Raw genomic sequence first — 18,880 nt, forward strand, 5'->3', positions numbered from 1 at the left:
AGATCTTCTCCTTTCCGCAACTGCTTCTGCACACTGTGCTAGGGATGATGGGGGGGGGGTGTAACCTATCTTTTTGAATGATTTTTGCGCCTTAGAAAGTTCAGTCTGCTTACCTAACTTCTGGGCTTAAAGATACAATTTTGGTTTTTATTGATGCAGTACATATATGTCTGGATATGGAACAACCTGCATCAAAATTTTCTAAGGCTACCAGTCTGGGCTCCCTTAAGAGTTTCCAGCCTGTCAAATTTTTCTCAGCACACTTGCTACTGCATCTTGTTTTGCATGGTGACTAGTCTACTCCAGCTGTTCAAGGGGTTTTTTTTTTTTTTTTTAATCAAAAGTAAACTATACATGTACAATGCTGGATACATGGGTAAATCTGAGAATATATAATTATCCATATCCACCCCCACCTCTGTTTATAATCAAATTGTCAAATACCAGATCAGTTGGGCACAAACAGGCAGTATCTAGCCATGGTACCCAAAGTGTTCTCAAATTTATGAGGCCATCCCCTTTTCTGAAAAAATACAGCGCTTCCTTGTAAGCATGTCCCCAAAACTAAGTATCCACTCCGCAACTGTAGGCCGGTTTCCAGTCCAGTTTCAGTTTCTAGTGGTGCAAAATAAGTTTACAGGCTTGGGACAATGCTCTAGAAATAGATTATTTTTTGGATCTTGAACCAATAGGGGGTCTAAAATGCCTAATATACATTGCTTTGGATCTACCTGAATATTAAATTGAAACACCTTTTTTAAGGTATCCACCACCTCTGTCCAATAAATGTGTAATTTGGGGCAACGGCTGAGTAAGTGTATTAGATCCCCATCCCTGTGGCATCTGCCACACATTGGATCATCCCTCATTTTAAATAATTTGGAGTAAGTATATTTAAATCATAAAAGAATATACAATTGGAAAAGCCCCTGCCTAATGTTAAGTGAGCATTGTTGGGCAGCCTGTAGGGTTCCCACTGTTTTCCTTCCAAGTGACCTACATCTCACTCCCAATGTTTCACCATATTAGATGGAAAATCCTCATGAAAAATTATCGATAAATGTCATAGCAGCAGGATATAAAACTTTTATAGGTGTCATTACTCTGCATAACATTAAAATCGGGGTGGGAGACAACAACCAGTCACATGATATGCCCTGGGCCTGTACCTCATGCTGGAGCTGCCAGTATAAAAAAAAATATATGTTGTGGGAGAGACAATTTTGAACACAGTTCTGTAAAGGGAAGGAGCGAACCTGCAGAAAAATATGTGGTGTAGATGTGTGACTCCGTAGCTATCCATTTAGTGCCTATTGACGTTTAGCTAATTCTATATGAGTTTTATTCCAAATAGGACTATAGAAAGTGAAGCCAGATACCTGTTGAAGCTATTTAGCTTTATTCCATAACTTTTGTAGAAAAGCATATGTTGGAAAAAACTTATTGAATTTGCTAAAAACAAGGACTCCTGCCCTGAGGAAACATCCCAGGCCTTCATGTGATATAAAAGAATTATATTTGTGGACTCAACTCTCAGAGTACCAGAGTCACAGGTTTGGGCCAGACCTCAAGCCACATGTTGTAGTTGTACGGCCAAGTAATACAAACATTGATTATGTAAAGCCACCCCTCCATCATCCTTGGGACTTTGCAATTGTTCTAACCTATGCCTGGGAGGCCATGTATAGCATAATAGGGCCTGAAGAATGGAGCTGACAATCCTGAAAATCTTCAGAGATATAACTGTTGGAGTGTTATGCAGAAAATATCAACATTGGGGCATAGTTATCATTTTAATTAATGTAGCGCAGCCCAAAGGAGCCACTGAGTGAATAAGCCCCCTGAGCCTAATTTTTTATGTGGACTATTGATATTACCACTTTAACCACTCTGACTCTACTCAATGAGTTAGACAACACCGAATCGAGTAGAAGCCACAGTTCTATTAATGTCAGAACAGTTTAAACAATACCGGACATTCGTGGACAATAAGGCAAAGAATAATTGGACCCAGGTATCACCTAACACTCAGATCAGCTTAAACTGTAGCAAGGCCACAAGGGGTGTAGTGATGGCAGCAAAGAAGTATAGTACCAAAACCTCTATAGGCTACACCACCGTGAACTGGAGTGACCTGGCTATGTTCATGTCTGCCTGCAGGATTTTACTGTATACACATTAAACAACCCCCAATGAAAGATTAAGGCTTGAATGGTAAAATCTATGGGAAGAAAAAAGAGTTTGGTCTTGCTGGCTTAGTTTGGGCCCTTACGGTGGTGCACAATGGTGAAGTTTAACTGTTCTCCCCTGCTTAAAGTCAGGAGGACAAATATAGCAATGAAGGTGAATGAAGGAGTGTCTAACTCAAGGAAGAACTCAAATCAGTCACAAAGGTACAATAACAGAGAGTAGTCCCACCTAACTGATGGAACTACACATCTCAGGATTCTCTTCTACAGCGCATTTTCCCCTCTGGTGCCTGGTTTGGCTAATCAGAGGAGAGCAATGAAAGTCAATAGGATCTCAGTAGGCAGACATGGTGGACTTGCTGACCTACAAATTATAACAACTTACAGAGGATTTGTAACAGTACCTGATTACACCAAGTTAGTAAGGGACTACCACAGTTTGTGGAAATCTTGACTTTTCTCTGGAAGCAAGTGAGCTATGTTTAAGTAACAGAAGTCAGAGAGGGACGGGGTAATTTGGATCCCTAACTAATCAGATCTAGTTTATTCTAGCTATTCTTACCTTCCAAGCTGAGAGATAACCTATTGAAGAGACATTTATTAAGAATCAGGATCAACAATGGGCTGTTTCTATTGTGGCTCCTGCCATTTCTTGTCTAAATAAAACACATTTGGGGACTCAGTGGAAAAGGGAGTAGAAGATCTTTCCAAGTCCTTTTTCTCTCTGACTGGCCTTGCAACATTTCACTTGTATTATGTCCATTTGCTAAACCTTGGAGATATGGACCAAGGATTTGATTACTGCATATGAGTCAATCCTAAAGGATCCTTAGGTTTTAAAGCAATTAGAACTCATGCCTGTCACCCTATACTACTGTGACAATGAGCTTGAGGATATCATACATATCATATCAAGAATGAGTCTCCTTTCTTCACGGATGTCACGGAGGAAAGTGTACCCTTTAGCCCCAGCAAAAGAAAGCAGCCTCGGGCTGGAAAACCTCCCACTTTTAAAGCTAAAATGAGTTCCTCTATTCATTTCTCCCAAACCTGTAAGTCCAAGTCTGGGACCCAGTTCTATTGCAAACCTTAGAATTCTAAACCTTTCAAACCTGTGAGCAAGCCCTCCTCACAATGAGGGGACACCTCCCACTTCTCAGAGTTGGGGGGGATATCTGTTAGACCTTGCCACCACATTTAGTAAGAGCATTCAGGTTGCATGGGTCAAAGATGTGGTGTCCAGCGGCTACAAGCTATAATTTGAATCTCTGCCTCTTCCCTGCTTTATGTTTTCCATCCTGCCAACCTCTTTACAAGACTCCTTTTATAGTTCATAACTTTAATCTAATTCATATGAACATTAAATACTGGCATGAAAACTGCAACATTTCACCTAATAGTTCTTGGCAACTATACCTTTGGATTATGCAATTACAAACTAGAACAACAGTCCAACGAAACAACTGGTTTCTATAGTAATACCATGCATATAAATATTCTCCAGTGGTGTGATAATCACATCGTAATAAAAACCATTTGCTATGGCTGTTCTCACCTTCCTGTCAAGGATTGACTTACTATTATATTTTATAGTATGTATTATATTGTTTTTCTACTGGATCAATGGATCTAAGAAGAGCAAAGGAAAGATGCCTCCAGGTCCTAAACCTCTTCCTTTTATTGGAAACCTCAATCTGGTGGACCTGAAGAAGCCATATGAGTCACTAATGGAGGTAGATTCAGTCAATATTTATACATGAAAAACATATTCACAATAGGATTGATCTATCTATCTATCTATCTATCTATCTATCTATCTATCTATCTATCTATCTATCTATTCATCTATCTATATTTGATTACATATGTGAACTGTATATGGGTATATACTATATATAAAGCAGATGAAGCATCTTATATAACCCTTTTGAATTCTATGATTACAAAACCTTTAACATCATAAATTATTTGCTTATTTTGTACTGTTGGCAGGCACTTATTTATTCAGCTTAAACTCTGTAAAATGTTGTACAGACAAAGTTTGGAAAGATGGGAAAGATTGCTTAAAGGAATACCATAATTCTTCACCTCCACAATTTAGTAAATCAATAGCTAATAAAGCATTTTTGCTTGGACATGATTATTATTATTATTATTATACAGGATTTATATAGCGCCAACAGTTTGCTCAGCACTTTACAATATAAAGGGAGACAATACAGCAACAATACAGTTCAATACAAGAAGGTTAGGAGGGCCCTGCTCCTTGGAGCTTACAATCTAAGAGGGAGGGGCTGGTGGTACAAAAGGTAATAACTGTGGGGGTTGAACTGCTAAGAGATTGGATGGTGGAAGTAAGCAGAGCATTATCACATTTACTAAACTCTGAAGCAACTGCACTTGCAAAGTGCACAGTCTATTTGCATTTAGTAAATCAACCCCTTTATTTGGCTTTAGTAAATCAACCCCAGTGCCTCACTGCTCCTTTGCTAACTACAAATCTATGGGGTTGATTTACTAAAGGCAAATAGACTGTGCATTTTGCAACTGCAGTTGCCCCAGGGCTTAATAGGTGCGGAAAAACTTTGCTGACCTTCATCATCCAATCATGCGCAAGCAATCATGCTGTTTATTTTTTCCTTGCACAAGATTGGGTGTTATTATAAAGTGAAGCTTTACCTCATTTACTAAGTTTTAGAGCAACTGCACTTTCAAAGTACACAGTCTTTTTGACTTTAGTAAATAACCCCAAACTGTGCACATTGCAAGTGCAGTTGTTCCAGAGTTTAGTAAACGAGTGGAAGTTCCCTGACTTCCATCATACAATTATGTGCAAGCAAAAAGGCTGTTTTTTTTATTTCCTTGCACGTGATTGGGTATTCTCTGCAAAGTGAAGTTTCATCTCATTTACTAAGCTCTGGAGCAACTGCATTTGCAAAGTGCATTCTATATACCTTTAGTAAATCAAGCCCTATGAGTCAGGTGTAACCTGATTACCAAAACAACAGACACTCAGACATGGGCGACATATATAGGGGTTGATTTACTAAAGGCAATTAGATGTGCACATTGCAAAGTGCAGTTGCACTCTGCAAGAGCAATTGTTCCAGAGCTTAGTAAATGAGCAGAGGTTCTGCTGACTTCCATCATCCAATCATGTGCAAGCCAAAATGCTGTTTTTTTTCTTGCATGTGATTGGGTATTCTTTGCAAAGTGAAGCTTTACCTTATCTACTAAGCTCTGAAGCAACTGCACTTTGCAAAGTGAACAGTCTATTTGCCTTTAGTAAATCAACCCCTATGTCCTCAACCTATTTCTCTGTCTCAAAGAGACATCAGGTGTCTGTTTAGAAACCTGATTTTGTTTTTACCAAAGCCCCCCCTCCACATGGCAGTTTAAAAATTTAAAAATAAAATAAATATAACATTGTAAACAAAAAATTAAAAAAATTAAATTCTACAAATCTTTTTTTTTTTTTTTAATTAAAGGGTCATTTACAGTCAGAATTTGGATTGCTCTTCAGAGAGCATTTGACAGGTAGTGAGGAGGCGTATTGCCTCCTCATTGTTTGCTTTAACTCTGCACTAATGCACTATAATGGCATGTATTGAATGCAGTTGTATGCCCTGCCTTGTTCAGGCCCTTCCATTTATATGGCAGCTGTGTCCCAAATATACTCCTGCATTATCACCCTCACAGAGGCTACAATCAGCCACTATGGGATATATTGCACTGCGCACTCATGGTCCACTTGTTTTCACTATAAGGATACCAGTCCAGAGCAATGCAACATGCAACTGTTGCTACAGCAAGTGCATGTAAATATGCAAAGTGGTTGAAAGAGTCTAAACTAAGGTGCAAAACAAACGAAAAAAAGTTTCAAAAATATTTTAAAAAAATCACAATTGTTTATTATGCACAGTGGTTTAGCAAACGTCAAGTGGAACTATATATTTACTGCAGTGCTACATTGTCCCACCCATTTAAAGGGAGCACACACAGGCAAACCAAAATGGGTATAAATTGTTGTATTTCAGTAAAACGGTTACCAATGTTCAGGGGATGCAAGAGTACAGTCACTAGTGGCACAGTTCACAGCAAACAGTCAACCAGCAAAGCATTGTGTTGCAAGAATAGGTTGCTCAGCAATGACACTGCAATGCAGCGGTATCTCAGTAACTATTAGTAGTAAGGCACTATTGCAGGCACGGTCATCTTTACTAAGGATAGTGTCTGCAAGATTGGTGACTGACCGGATACCCAATAGAAACTCCTCCATGCAATACAGGGGACCTCTAGCAGCTGTTCCGAGAACCAGGATGTAGTCTGAGAACCAGCGCTATCCGAGTACTGTCCCCCTTCATACAGGAACTTCTCCCTGTGCTAAGACTTACCCTAACAAGTGGGTTTTTCCTTGGCCTTGATTACTCACACAAATCATGCCAAAATGAGAAAATGAGCTGGGCACCCATATTTAAAGGGGTTACCCCACGCAAGATGGACATAGGGATTGCAGTACCAAATCAGACAGCTGTCCCCCCTGAGACACTGATGAAGTCTGCAGAGGAACGATGTTCATCTAAGCCACCGCTCCACCTATACAGCAGCACAGCGCCACCTACCAAATGGAGGGAAAACTACACCTTCCTACAGGTGTCTTCAGGATGGCAAGTTGAGATATAAGGCATAGGTTTAAAAGTAAATAATAAGTATATTGTGTGTTATATTTTTTATTTCCTATGTCAAATGTCTTCTTTAAAGTTTGTGTTTGAGGGTACTTGAAACAGGCAAGCTGCACTCTCTAACCTCTCCAACCAATCAGTCAGTGGAATGTTTGTGCAATTGTATTTCACAATCAGTGCCAAAGCAGTTCCCAGAAGTACTATGGCAGCAAAAGAGCCCTCACCCTGTGAAGAGGATGCCATTTGCAAATTTGGCAAATTGCCATTTCAAAGAATACAGCAAAAAAAAAAGAGCTCAAGTACAGAATATCCTAATATACAGTACATCAACTTAAACATCAAGGTTAAGGAGTACAGTATCAGAGCACATATCTAGTACTGTAGAATATTACATCAAAACTACAAAATTGGCCAGGGCAGGAAGGGGGTATAAGTGCCCTGTAGGCTAGTGGTTAAATACCTTTTCTCATCAGCAATGTATAGCAGTCTTGTGACTTCTATCAGTATCTGTCCGAGCACTGGTTAATCTTTTAGGAGGAGCTGTCATTCTCCCCTAACTGTCCTATGATGCTGCATGACCCCTGATCCTCTGTCCGGACAGTGCTGATTGGTCCTGTGCCAATTGCATGCACCCCCCCCCCCCACAATAAAACAAGCAAAAAACTCTTTAGCAATATGCACCAAACAGAGCATGTGCAGACTTGCCACTGCTGTGCTGTAGATGGATTGGGGACAGTAAAAGAAGGGGAGGATGAGAGAAGACAGGATTGTGACGGGAGTGACTTTTGGGGGTGGGGGGGACCTCTGCATCATCTTCCCAAATTCCCATTATGTTTAAGGCACCCTGTGCCTGTTAAGGGGTACAGGGTGTGTATGTGAATGTCTGAGTCTTGTGTATAGTGTGTGTTCCTTTGTTCTCCGCCACATGGCTGTCCATTGTTTGTTTGCCATGTGCTACCCCCCATTGTGCTGTGTCTTCCTGTCCAGCCAACTATTATGGGATGTACTGTTTGTGTATTGGTGTGGGGGTTGGTCAATGTCCTTTGCCATGTGTTTCATCCCATTGTTCTGTGTCTTGGTGGGATGGGGAGGGGTGATGATGTATTTCCTGTTCCTGGTTGTGTTTCCCCGCCCTCTGTATATATCCTGTGTTTTGTGTTAAAATAAAAAGAGTTGGCTTCCTGTTTTAAGAAGAGCTGGGTGCTGTCTATTTCCTGACGGATTTCAAGGGTGTGGTCCGTGGACGATGTTCGGACAGGGGAAGCTGCGGTATAACGGAATATACCCAAGTGCGGTCGGGTACCGGTTCCGTTACAAGGATCAAACAGTCTTTTTTACACAATGCAGAGGATTAACCCCTTAGGTTCCACAGTGATTATAACAAGCATGCTTTACTGCATATACAGACTGATTTTACTGTTGTGGGTTTAGCAACACTTTAACAGAAAACAGTTATACAGGTTTGAGGAGTACACGTCTAGGACTATGTAATCACAAACAAGAAAAACTGGCCAATGAACCAACAGGGTACTATAGTTTACAAGTAAAGATACATACGTTAATAATTAATCCCCCGAGTATAAATATTGTGTAGTGATACTATCAGCACATTGCTATAACAGCCGCTCACCATGACTGTTCTCACCTACATCCTGACAAGGATTGACTTACTGTTGTATTTTATATGTATTGTATTATTTTTCTACTGGATTATTGGATCTAAGAAGAGCAATAGAAAGATGCCTCCGGGTCCTAAACCTCTTCCTTTCATTGGGAACCTCAATGTGGTGGACCTGAAAAAGCCATATGAGTCACTAATGGAGGTAGATCAAGTTAACAATACATGAAAACATAGTTACAATAAGGCTACATGGTTATATCTATCTATATATACATGTGTGGAAGTATTATGGTATATTGCATATGTAGCAGATAAAGCATCCCTCTGAATTCTATGATTCTAAATCTTTTATCCACTTCCAGCTGTGGGCATAGGAGATACACCCTACAAAAACTGGAAAAAGTTCCTGGGACATACAGTATCTCCTACACTCTGCACCTGGTCCTGGGTTCCTGTGATAGTACTCACAGAGTGGGGTGGATTTACTAAAATTGGAGAGTGCAAAATCTGATGCAGCTCTGCATAGAAACCAATCAGCTTTCGGGTTTTATTGTCGAAACGTAACTGAACAAGCTGAAGTTAGAAGCTGATTGGCTACCATGTACAGCTGCACCAGATTTTGCCCTCTCCAGTTTTAGTAAATCAGCCCCATAATGTCTGCAATGGTCATTAGGAAATGTCTTTATTGCTGTATTCTACTTACTGTTGCATTCATGTGTTGATTAAAGGCGTGACCGTTGATCTGCATATGACAGTCCAAGTTATTAGTTGTTGTTTTTAAATAAATAAATATGGTAGATAAAATAATTTTTAACAATATTGCCAAAGAAAGCATTGATCACCCCCCAAAAAACAATTTATGTGTTATTTCATTATCTTAAAGCAGTATTAAACTCATAAACATACATTTTTATATACTGCAGCTTATGAATCCTTAAATTTGGTGGTTGCATGTGTTCTTTTTATGCTTTTTATGTTTATTTTTACCAGGTGATCTGGCCAGTAACACACTTGCTGTCTTAAAGTGTTACTAAACCCACAACAGTAAAATCAGTCTGTATATGCAGAAAAGCATGCTCACTGTGGAACCTAAGGGGTTAATCCATTGCATTGTGTAAAAAGGCTGTTTGATCCTGACTTCTCTGATCCTCCCCTTCCTGTGTACCCCTCTTATCTCCTGATAAGACATATCGTTTGGAGTCACTCTGCACTTGCTAAGTTTGGTGAGAGGTTTTTTATTCATGGGAGAGTGCATGTGATTCAAACAGGGCCAGCCAGCACTGTCCAGACAGAAGTCAGGGGTTCTGCATCCTCCCAGAGCAGAATGAAAACTCCTCCTACAAGCTTTAACCAGTGCTCTGCTGGACACTGATAGAAGTCACCAGACTGATCTAATTGCTGATGAGAAAAGGTATTTAGTAGTTTATATTTACTAAAATAATTGCATTTCCATGTTCTGTGTACTGTGGGAGATTGGATATAGTGGATGCAGGGTCCGCGGTTTAGTAGCACTTTAAGGTGACTCTTCTATTTACTGTATGAAGGAGGAAAGAAGAGACCTTTGGACAGCAGCACTGTCTGGAGAGGGTGGTTTCAGATGGACTGGTAGATTTAAATGGACTTTACATAAGTGACTAAAAAATTAAAGCTTAACTTCATCTGACACTTTTTAAAGTGGAACTTCACTCTCTCAATCAACATTAACTAATCTGAATCCTTATGCTGCTAGTATTAGTAAATAAATAGGAAAGTATATCATATTTACTTGTTTTAAACTGTTATTTACATTTTTTAGTTACTTCCTGGTTTCCATGCCTAGGCAAATGATGTCATACATCCCAGGAATCTTTAGGAGGGTTTTTTCAGCTAGGCACACCCTCCTGCCTGTATGCCTGAACTAAGGGCAGGTGGATTCCATTAAGTACTTGCTACAAGAATCATCTACCCTTACTCAGTTTGGCCAGGCCAGGAATGCTTGGGGGTGTTATTTCAAAGTGATTTCTCAGCAAAATAAAGCATGGAGACATGGATGGATGGAGTAGTTTGCTTTGAATATTAAAAATGAATTAAATGGCACTTTTAGTTTGTGGTCCCGGAGCACCACAAACTAAAAGTGCTATTTAATTCAGTGTAGTTCTTTAAGCACTTACAGAATAGTTTTTGTTTCCTTTCGGGACAAATGTTTTGACTAAATTAATAAAAGCTGGCCATTTTTAGCATCTTATCAATGTCAAATGGTTTGTCTCAACCCTTTATCTGCAACTTTTACAGAACAGCTTGGTCTGTTAACCGCTTAAGGACCGCCCTATAACAAATATACTGCTACAGGGCGGCACCTGTGCGCAGAATCACATATATATATATATATACGTGATTTTGCATTTCTGGGTAGGGGGCGAGCGTGAATCACGCCACCATTCGCGGCCGCGAATGTCAATCTCTGGGTCTCGGCCGGTAATTACCCGCCGGCGCCCGGTGATTACCGAGCATCTCCGTTGGGGAAGAAGATTGTTTTGTTTACAAACAATCTTCCTCCCTGTCAGCTCGAGCACACTGCTCAGGATGGCTGTGCACAGTACAGCCATCCCAATCAGTGTGCTTACAGTGAAGAACACACACCCCGCCCCCTAGTAAAACACCACCAGCACACAGTTAACCCTTTGATTGCCCCTCACATTAACCCGTTCCTGCCCAGTGGCATTAGTACAGTGTCAGTGCTTTTTTTTAGCACTGATCACTGTATTGGTGTCACTGGGGTGTCAGTGACACCATGTTAGTTCCCTTCAGTGTCAGAATGTCTGCTGCAGTCCTGCTAAATGTCGCTGATCGCTGCCATTACTAGTAGAAAAAAAAATCCCATTATCTATACCGCCATTTGTAAACACTATAACATTCACGTAAACCAATTAATTTACACGTAATAGGATTTTTTTTAGCAAAGACATGTAGCAGAATACATTTTGGCCTAAATTTATGACGACATTTGACTTTTAAAATTTTTTACTGGACGTGTTTAATAGCAAAAAGTCAAAAATATAGTTTTCTTCTCAAAATTGGGAAAAAAAGGGCGTAAATTTCATTTGGGTGCAGTATTGCATGACCGCGCAATTGTCAGTTAAAGTAACGCAGCGCCGTAACGCAAAAAATGGCCTGGTCATGAAAGGGAGTAAATCCTCAGGAGATCAAGAGGGTAAAGGAAGGTGAAAATAACAGCAGGATCAGCAACAACAACAAAAATAATTTAACCAGTTTCAGTCCACCCTGTAGCAGTTTTACTGCTACAGGGCGAACTCCCTGCACAAAATCACGTATCTATACATGATTCGCACTCCGACTGTGTCCCCGACACAGAACACAGGCACAGGAAATGATGCCATCTTCTCTCTCTGGATCACATTCCATTCCAGAGAGAGAAGAAAGCAGATCTATGTGAGTATAAGCAGCACATTGACACCTAAAACACTTAGGTCACATTTAACCCCCTGATTGCCCCCCAGTTAACTGTTTGATTGACCTGTCACCAGTGTCATTACAGTGTTCAGATTTTTTTTACTGATCACTGTATTAGAGTCACAGGCGACTTCAGATAGTGTCAGCACATACACACTATAAACCTCCATTGCAAGTATAGTTTCTGAACGGATCAATGTGTTTGATCAGATCAGAACTATACTAGCATTCACAATAGTATAGTGTCCCCAAGAACACAGAATTAGCAGGAAACAGCCCCGGCAACTGCCAGCACCAGCATTTAAACCCTCCAACCAGGGGCAGACTGACAACTCATGGGGCCCCTGGGCAATAGGGGATCATGGGGCCCCTGTGTCCCTGCCCACACTCAAAAAAAGCCTATGAAAAAGGTACCAAGGGCATTTCATGGGGCCCCCTACTGACCCCAGGCTCTCGGGCAGTGTCTGAGTTCTCGAATGGTCAGTCCGCCCATGCCTCCAACCCCCATCAAGTGCATTGTCAGTAGATCACTGTCAGTTAATACACTACCCAAAAAAACTAAAGAAAACTCTATTTGTGTGAAAAGAATGATATAAATGTTGTCTGGGTACAGTGTTGCAGCGCAATTACCAGTTAAAGTAGCGCAGCACTGTATAGCAAAAAATGACCTGGTCATGGAGGGGATAAATCTTCCAGAGGTAAAGTGGTTAAAGGGGGGACTCAGGAAAACAAAGACTGCTGTGTTAATGCTAGTGACAGAGTGTATCTTATAATGTATTCTGTTTTTTATTTTACCTTTAGTAGGATTAAGTTATCATTAAATAAACATGCTCTAGTCCAAAAGGGTATACAGGTGCAAGAGCTGAACTGGTTAAATTCAAATAGTAATTTGTACTATTGGCAAGCATGTAGTCACCTTGCTCAATGTCTGTTAAAATGTTCTACAGACAAATTCTAGGAAGATGGGAATGTTTATATAAAGAAACATCAACATTTTGATTGCCATTGTTTTGTAACTAAATTGCTAAAATACAAAACAGATTTATAAAGCTGATATTTTAATGATTTATATTTCTGGATGCAGCTATTTTAATTTTTTAGTGATTTAAACAACATTTTCTTTTTTAAGGGTATACACAACATTTTTCTTTTTTCACACACGTTATTAACCACTTCAATACTGGACACATTCACCCCCTTCCTGCCCAGGCCAATTTTCAGATTTCAGTGCTGTCACACTTTGAATGACAATTACTCAGTCAATTACTCAGAAACACTGTACCCAAATTAAATTTTAATCATTTTTTTTTAGACAGAGCTTTCTTTTGGTGGTATTTAATCACCACTGGGTTTTTTATTTTTTGCAATCCCCAAGAAAGTGCTGCGCACCTAAACAAACTTACATGTGTCCACTCATAGTATAACTAAATCACATCTGTGAGATAGACAAACGAAAACAGCGCTCCAATCTTCATGCAAACCAAGGAATTGCCAAAATGCCAATCGAAGAGGTGCTGCCCTTCTGAGATCGGGAAATCTGACCACTGGTAAATGAAAACAAACAAGGGCGCACTCTCATCGTGCATTACCGTGGTATACCACGTCATTTATTAAATAAAAAAGGATGTATACTCACAAACCAACGTGATTATAGGCAGTATGAGTGATCCACAAAAACAGTCACGATACAACTGTGTCTAATGATGCGGAATACTGACGCGTTTCGGGGGCTGATCCCCTTCCTCAGAGCTAGAGGTGTGTCTGCTGGCCACAAGCCTATATACTAATGGGCAATAGTATATAGGCTTGTGGCCAGCAGACACACCTCTAGCTCTGAGGAAGGGGGTTCAGCCCCCGAAACGCGTCAGTTTATCCGCATCATTAGACACAGTTGTATTGTGACTGTTTTTGTGGATCACTCATACTGCCTATAATCACGTTGGTTTGTGAGTATACATCCTTTTTTATTTAATAAATTACGTGTTATACCACGGTAATGCACGATGAGAGTGCGCCCTTGTTTGTTTTCATAAATCACATCCGTGTATGAAAACAAATATTCAAAATAAAAAATTTAAAATATAATATATTTCCTAATGATTCAGGGATACATAAAATATCCAAACCTGCACAATACAAATATTAGATAGAATAGTGCAAATAAAGTCATAGAACTACAAGAAATATTTTCACATGTTCCAAATATGTGCTAGCAGTGTTATGTACACACTCCTGATTTCCATATGCTGCAACACCAACATGTGCCTCGGCCAGTCAATGCTGCTGCTTACCTCCACTTATTGACCCATTGTAGATCAAAATCAGCCTTCCCAATAACGTGTAATAATCCTTCTCTCCTCACGAACACAAGTCAGGAACTTAGTAGATCATAAATAAACAGATATGGTAGGGGAAAGAATAAAGATCTCTCATGGTGTAATACCCCAAAGAAATACATTTATTCATAAAAGTAATCAACTATACTCACAAATGTAGTGAGCTAATCTAGTGTACAGGAATCATTGCCTATTTCATTAAAATACAGATTGCCTCCTTAAGAAAAAACTTCTATCCAAAGTCCAGAAAGTAAAATGGCCGACCTCGTGCTTCCGGCGTATTGATGTCACGTAGCCAAGCACTTACAAGTTTCATCATGAACAGTGTGACTTCCTCATTTTTTTGCTAAACAAATGAAAAAAGACCAAAAATGTTGAAAAAATGTTTTTTTAGTTTCTGTTAAAATTTTGCAAATAGATAAGTTTTCTCCTTCACTGATGTGTGCTCACGAAGCTGTACTGATGGTCACTGATAGGCTGCACTGATGAGGAGTCACTGATGGGCACTGATGAGGGTGCACTGATGAAACAGCACTGATGGGCACTGCTGAGGCTTCAATGATATGCAGCACTGCTGGGTACTGATAGGCTGCACTGATGGGCACTGATAGGCTGTAATGGGCACTAATGAGACTGCACTGATGAAACAGCACTGATGGGCACTGCTGAGGCTTCATTGATGAAACAGCAGTGATAGGTACTGCTGGGGCTTTACTAGTATGCAGCACTGGTGGGCTCTGATAGGCAGCAATGATGAACACTGATAGCCTGCACTGATGGACACTGATGAGGCTTCACTGATGAAACAGCACTGATGGGCACTGCTGAAGCTTCACAGATATGCAGCACTGGTGGGCACTGATAGGCAGCACTGATGGGTACTGGTAGGCGGCACTGATGGACACTGATAGGCTGCACTGATGGGCAGTGATGAGGCTGCACTGATGAAACAACACTGATGGCCACTGCTGAGGCTTCACTGATAGCCAGCACTGCATTAGGGCACTAATGATCAGTGAATGTCCCCTGTGTGAATTGCCGGTTATCGGTTCTCCTCTCCTCACACAGTGACAACTAGTTTGTTTACAATGTGATCAGCTGATCACATGGTAAAGGGACACTGCGGTTGCCCCTTTAACGCGCTCTGTGATCAGCTGTGTCCAAAGGACAATTCGATCACAGAACCCACTGGGTGCGCGTCCCACTGGACGTGCGGTGGCGTGTTTCTGGGAGGACATCAAAAGACGCCGTACCAGAACTGGATGACCACATCATAGCCATGTTTTCGTTATAGTGCAGTCAGGAAGAAGTTAAAATCTGTATTTTGTCTCTATAATTAGCTGAAATGCCTAAAACATTATTTTATGTTATGTATTTTATGTTATAATACAAAAGTTCTTTAGAATAGAAAGATGCAGTTTTTTGCTGCAGGATATTTGTGCAGTGATTTACCAAATTTTTATTTTCAGGAAAATATACACTATGAATTTTATGGCACATAAGCACAATTTAATTCCCATTCTTTTTGTAAAAAATAAAAGAAGAGGTAGTTTCGAGTAAATAGATACTGAGTATGACAGGCCTCAAAACTGTGTGCTAAACAAAAATGGCAACCACCACAATTTATAATTAGCCACCGAAATATATAACTAGCGTTTAGAGTTCAGTGCACACAGAAGGGCTTTGTACAGAGCAGACAACAAGATGTATTTTCAGGATACTTACCAGCTAGCCAGAGAAAAAACAACTTACACTAACAATATACAATAAAAAACAGACTTTAGTTGAACAACATTTAGAAATATATATGGATGCTACACTGCCTTGTCAAGACTCTGTATAGTGCAGTCCTAGCTCAAGGACTATACCCACATGGAAGAAAAATATATTTGAAATATATTTGAAACATATTCTTCCCAAATATATTGACATATATTTGAAATCCTACAATTTTGGCCATATTCAATATATTTCAAATATATATATATACTGTATGTTGAAATGCGTTTTTATTACAAAATATCTTAAAAATATTTTTAAAAATACATTTCAAATACAGTATACTGTATGTCTTAGCAATACAAATCTATATTTTTGGAATGCATTTACAAATATATGTAAAAATATATGTTAACCACTTCATGTCCAGGCACTTTTATCCCCTTCTTGTCCAGGCTCATTTTCAGCTTTCAGCGCTGTCACACTTTGAATGACAATTGCACGGTCATGCAACACTGTATCCATATGAATTTTTTAGCATTTGTTTGAGACAGATAAAACGTTATTTTGGTGGTATTTATTCACCACTGGGATTTAAATTTTTTTTGCTATATAAATGAAAATGTCCAAAAAGTTTGAAAAAAATGTTTTTTTTTTAAATTTTGCAAATAAATAATCTTTTTTCATAAATCTTGGCCAAAATGTATTCAGTTATCTTTTTAGTAAAAACAAATAACCCAAATTAGTTTATAACCAAAAATTATAATTTTAAAAAAAAACTTTTGTACATTTTTATTTTTTTCTATATTATTATTATTATTATTTTAACATACTGTCAACCTATCAGTACAGTGTCACCATAGTGACACTGTACTACTTATGGGGGCTGAGGAAGATTTTTTTTTTACATTGATTGCATTTACACCCATAAAGGCTGTAAACGCAATCATTTCTCCTTTTCTCTGGCTGCATTCTTGCAGCCATTGAGAAATACTGTGTGAGCTGTGATTGGTCACAGCTTGTCACATGGTACAAGGCTGTTGTGAATAGCCTTGTATCATGTGATCTCTGTGATCATTCACATATTTCACTAGTAGTAAGCAATGATGTCAGAAGTGACATCTTGCTTACACCTATTCATGTGATCACTGATTGGCCAGTCAGTGATCACATGATCGGGACCTCACACATGCTGACAGCTCATGAGGAGAGGAGAGCTGGTAATCAGCATTCCTCAGAGGGGACATGTACACTGATCATCAGGGCACTGATGATCTGTGTGCCCTGATGATCAGTGTAGCCCCAGCAGTGCCACCTGTCAGTGTCCATCAATGCCAGCTGTCAGTGCTCATCAATGCCACCTGTCAATGCCCATCAGTGCCTCATCAATGCCACATATCAGTGCGGCTTTCATTTGGTGGTAAATGGTAATGATATCCCCTGATTATTTTTATCAAAGGAAAACTGGCCCAAAATAGTAAAAAAAATATATATATTTTTTAAATTTAGCTGTGTGTTTCTTGTTACTACCATAACCTACCACCAAAGAACAACCCAAAATAAATTTTCCATTTCTTTACAATCGCAGCGATACCATATATGTGTATGTTATTTGTTGTTTGTAGCTGTACTACAGCCCAGAAACAATAGTATTTTGTGTTTGTTTGTTTTTTTATACCTAAAACACACTGACAATGATACCAATTTTAAAAAATCCTGACCTTTGACCTTGACCTTTGATCCTGACCTTGACCCAAACACTAGCTCTGGCACTGAACTAGATCAAACCTCGATCTAGGTATTTTTTATTTTATTTTTTTAAATTATTTGTTTATTTATTTACTTTTTTTTTTTTACAAAGAGTTGTTTTTTTTTTCTATGCAAGGAGATAGAGAGAGATACAATGTATCTCTCTCCTCCATTCAGAGAGAAAAAAACAAGGGGTGCAGACTTCACAGTGACAGATCAGAGGCTATCACAGCGATCTGGTGACCCGGGGCTCTCAGTGACACCCTGGTCTTTGTGCTGGGAGCATGCTGTGCGGCATGCTCTCAGCTCAAAGACAGCTACGCAAATATGCGGTCCCATGGAAAAAAGCCCAGTTCTGTGAAGCTGCAAATTTATGTGATGTCAGTACCAAGGAGTTAAACTGTGTGCTTTTACTTTGTAGTTCAAAGCCATGGAGTCCTCCTGATCAAAGACTCACGGTGGTTTCAGCAGGGGCTGTACTTCCAAAGCAGACTCAGGACAAACAGGGAACCCAAAAATACCCAACAGACCTCAAGAGGGTAGCGCTACATTAATATATTTGGTATCTCATTAGGTATTATATGTATTATGTGCCGTCAAACCAGACTTTGGTGTCCAAGACATATGCCTGCTATATCAATAGGCACCCCAGGTATGACAAGTCTGACAAAGAGTAACATTATTTGAATTATATACAATATATATTTGTGTATAGGAAAGCTTTGCTTTTATGTAGTAATTTTACTAGAGTACAAGTAAGAAGACTTTATTACATTATTCCTGCAAAATGTACTCAAAAAGCCCTCTCTAAAAAGGACAATGGACTTCTGGGTGGTAACATTTTTACATCAGCCCTTCAAGTATGTGTCCCATCCATTGGGTGTCTAAGACCACCACAACATATCATTTTAGCTCCTGGACTTTACATAGAAGTTGCCTGGGCTGGCTGGTACTTGATCTGGGACAAAGAGCTGCTGCCTCATTTAAAATGGCATTCGAGTTTCACGTAGTTAAATGGCTACTAGGTGGGGTACCCATTTACAACTTATTATTTAAAGGCTAAGTTTACCTTTTTTTCCCCTAAATTTAAGCTTCCCTGTGTACCAATATACCATTAATGTCCCTTTGTTGCAG

At 39.5% G+C, this 18,880-nt stretch overlaps 1 protein-coding gene across 2 annotated transcripts in view; it reads left to right on the top strand.

The window, feature by feature from the left end:
• The first annotated feature begins 3,730 nt into the window (after positions 1-3,730).
• The window catches only part of LOC149473012 (cytochrome P450 2K1-like), a 60,373-nt gene continuing 45,223 nt past the window's right edge, over positions 3,731-18,880 (top strand). Inside the window, exon 1 of one of the 2 annotated variants that reach the window (XM_089681959.1) lies at positions 3,731-3,922. In XM_089681959.1, coding sequence (XP_089538085.1) covers positions 3,731-3,922 — 192 coding nt within the window. Of the gene's footprint in view, positions 3,923-8,502; positions 8,695-18,880 lie in introns of those variants that run through there. The other variant, XM_089681968.1, reaches the window with a different exon arrangement.

Source organism: Staurois parvus, unplaced genomic scaffold (genome assembly GCF_062004578.1).
Source record: "Staurois parvus isolate SC_StPar_1 unplaced genomic scaffold, SC_StPar_1.0 ptg000018l, whole genome shotgun sequence".
Taxonomy (NCBI): Eukaryota; Metazoa; Chordata; class Amphibia; order Anura; family Ranidae; genus Staurois; species Staurois parvus.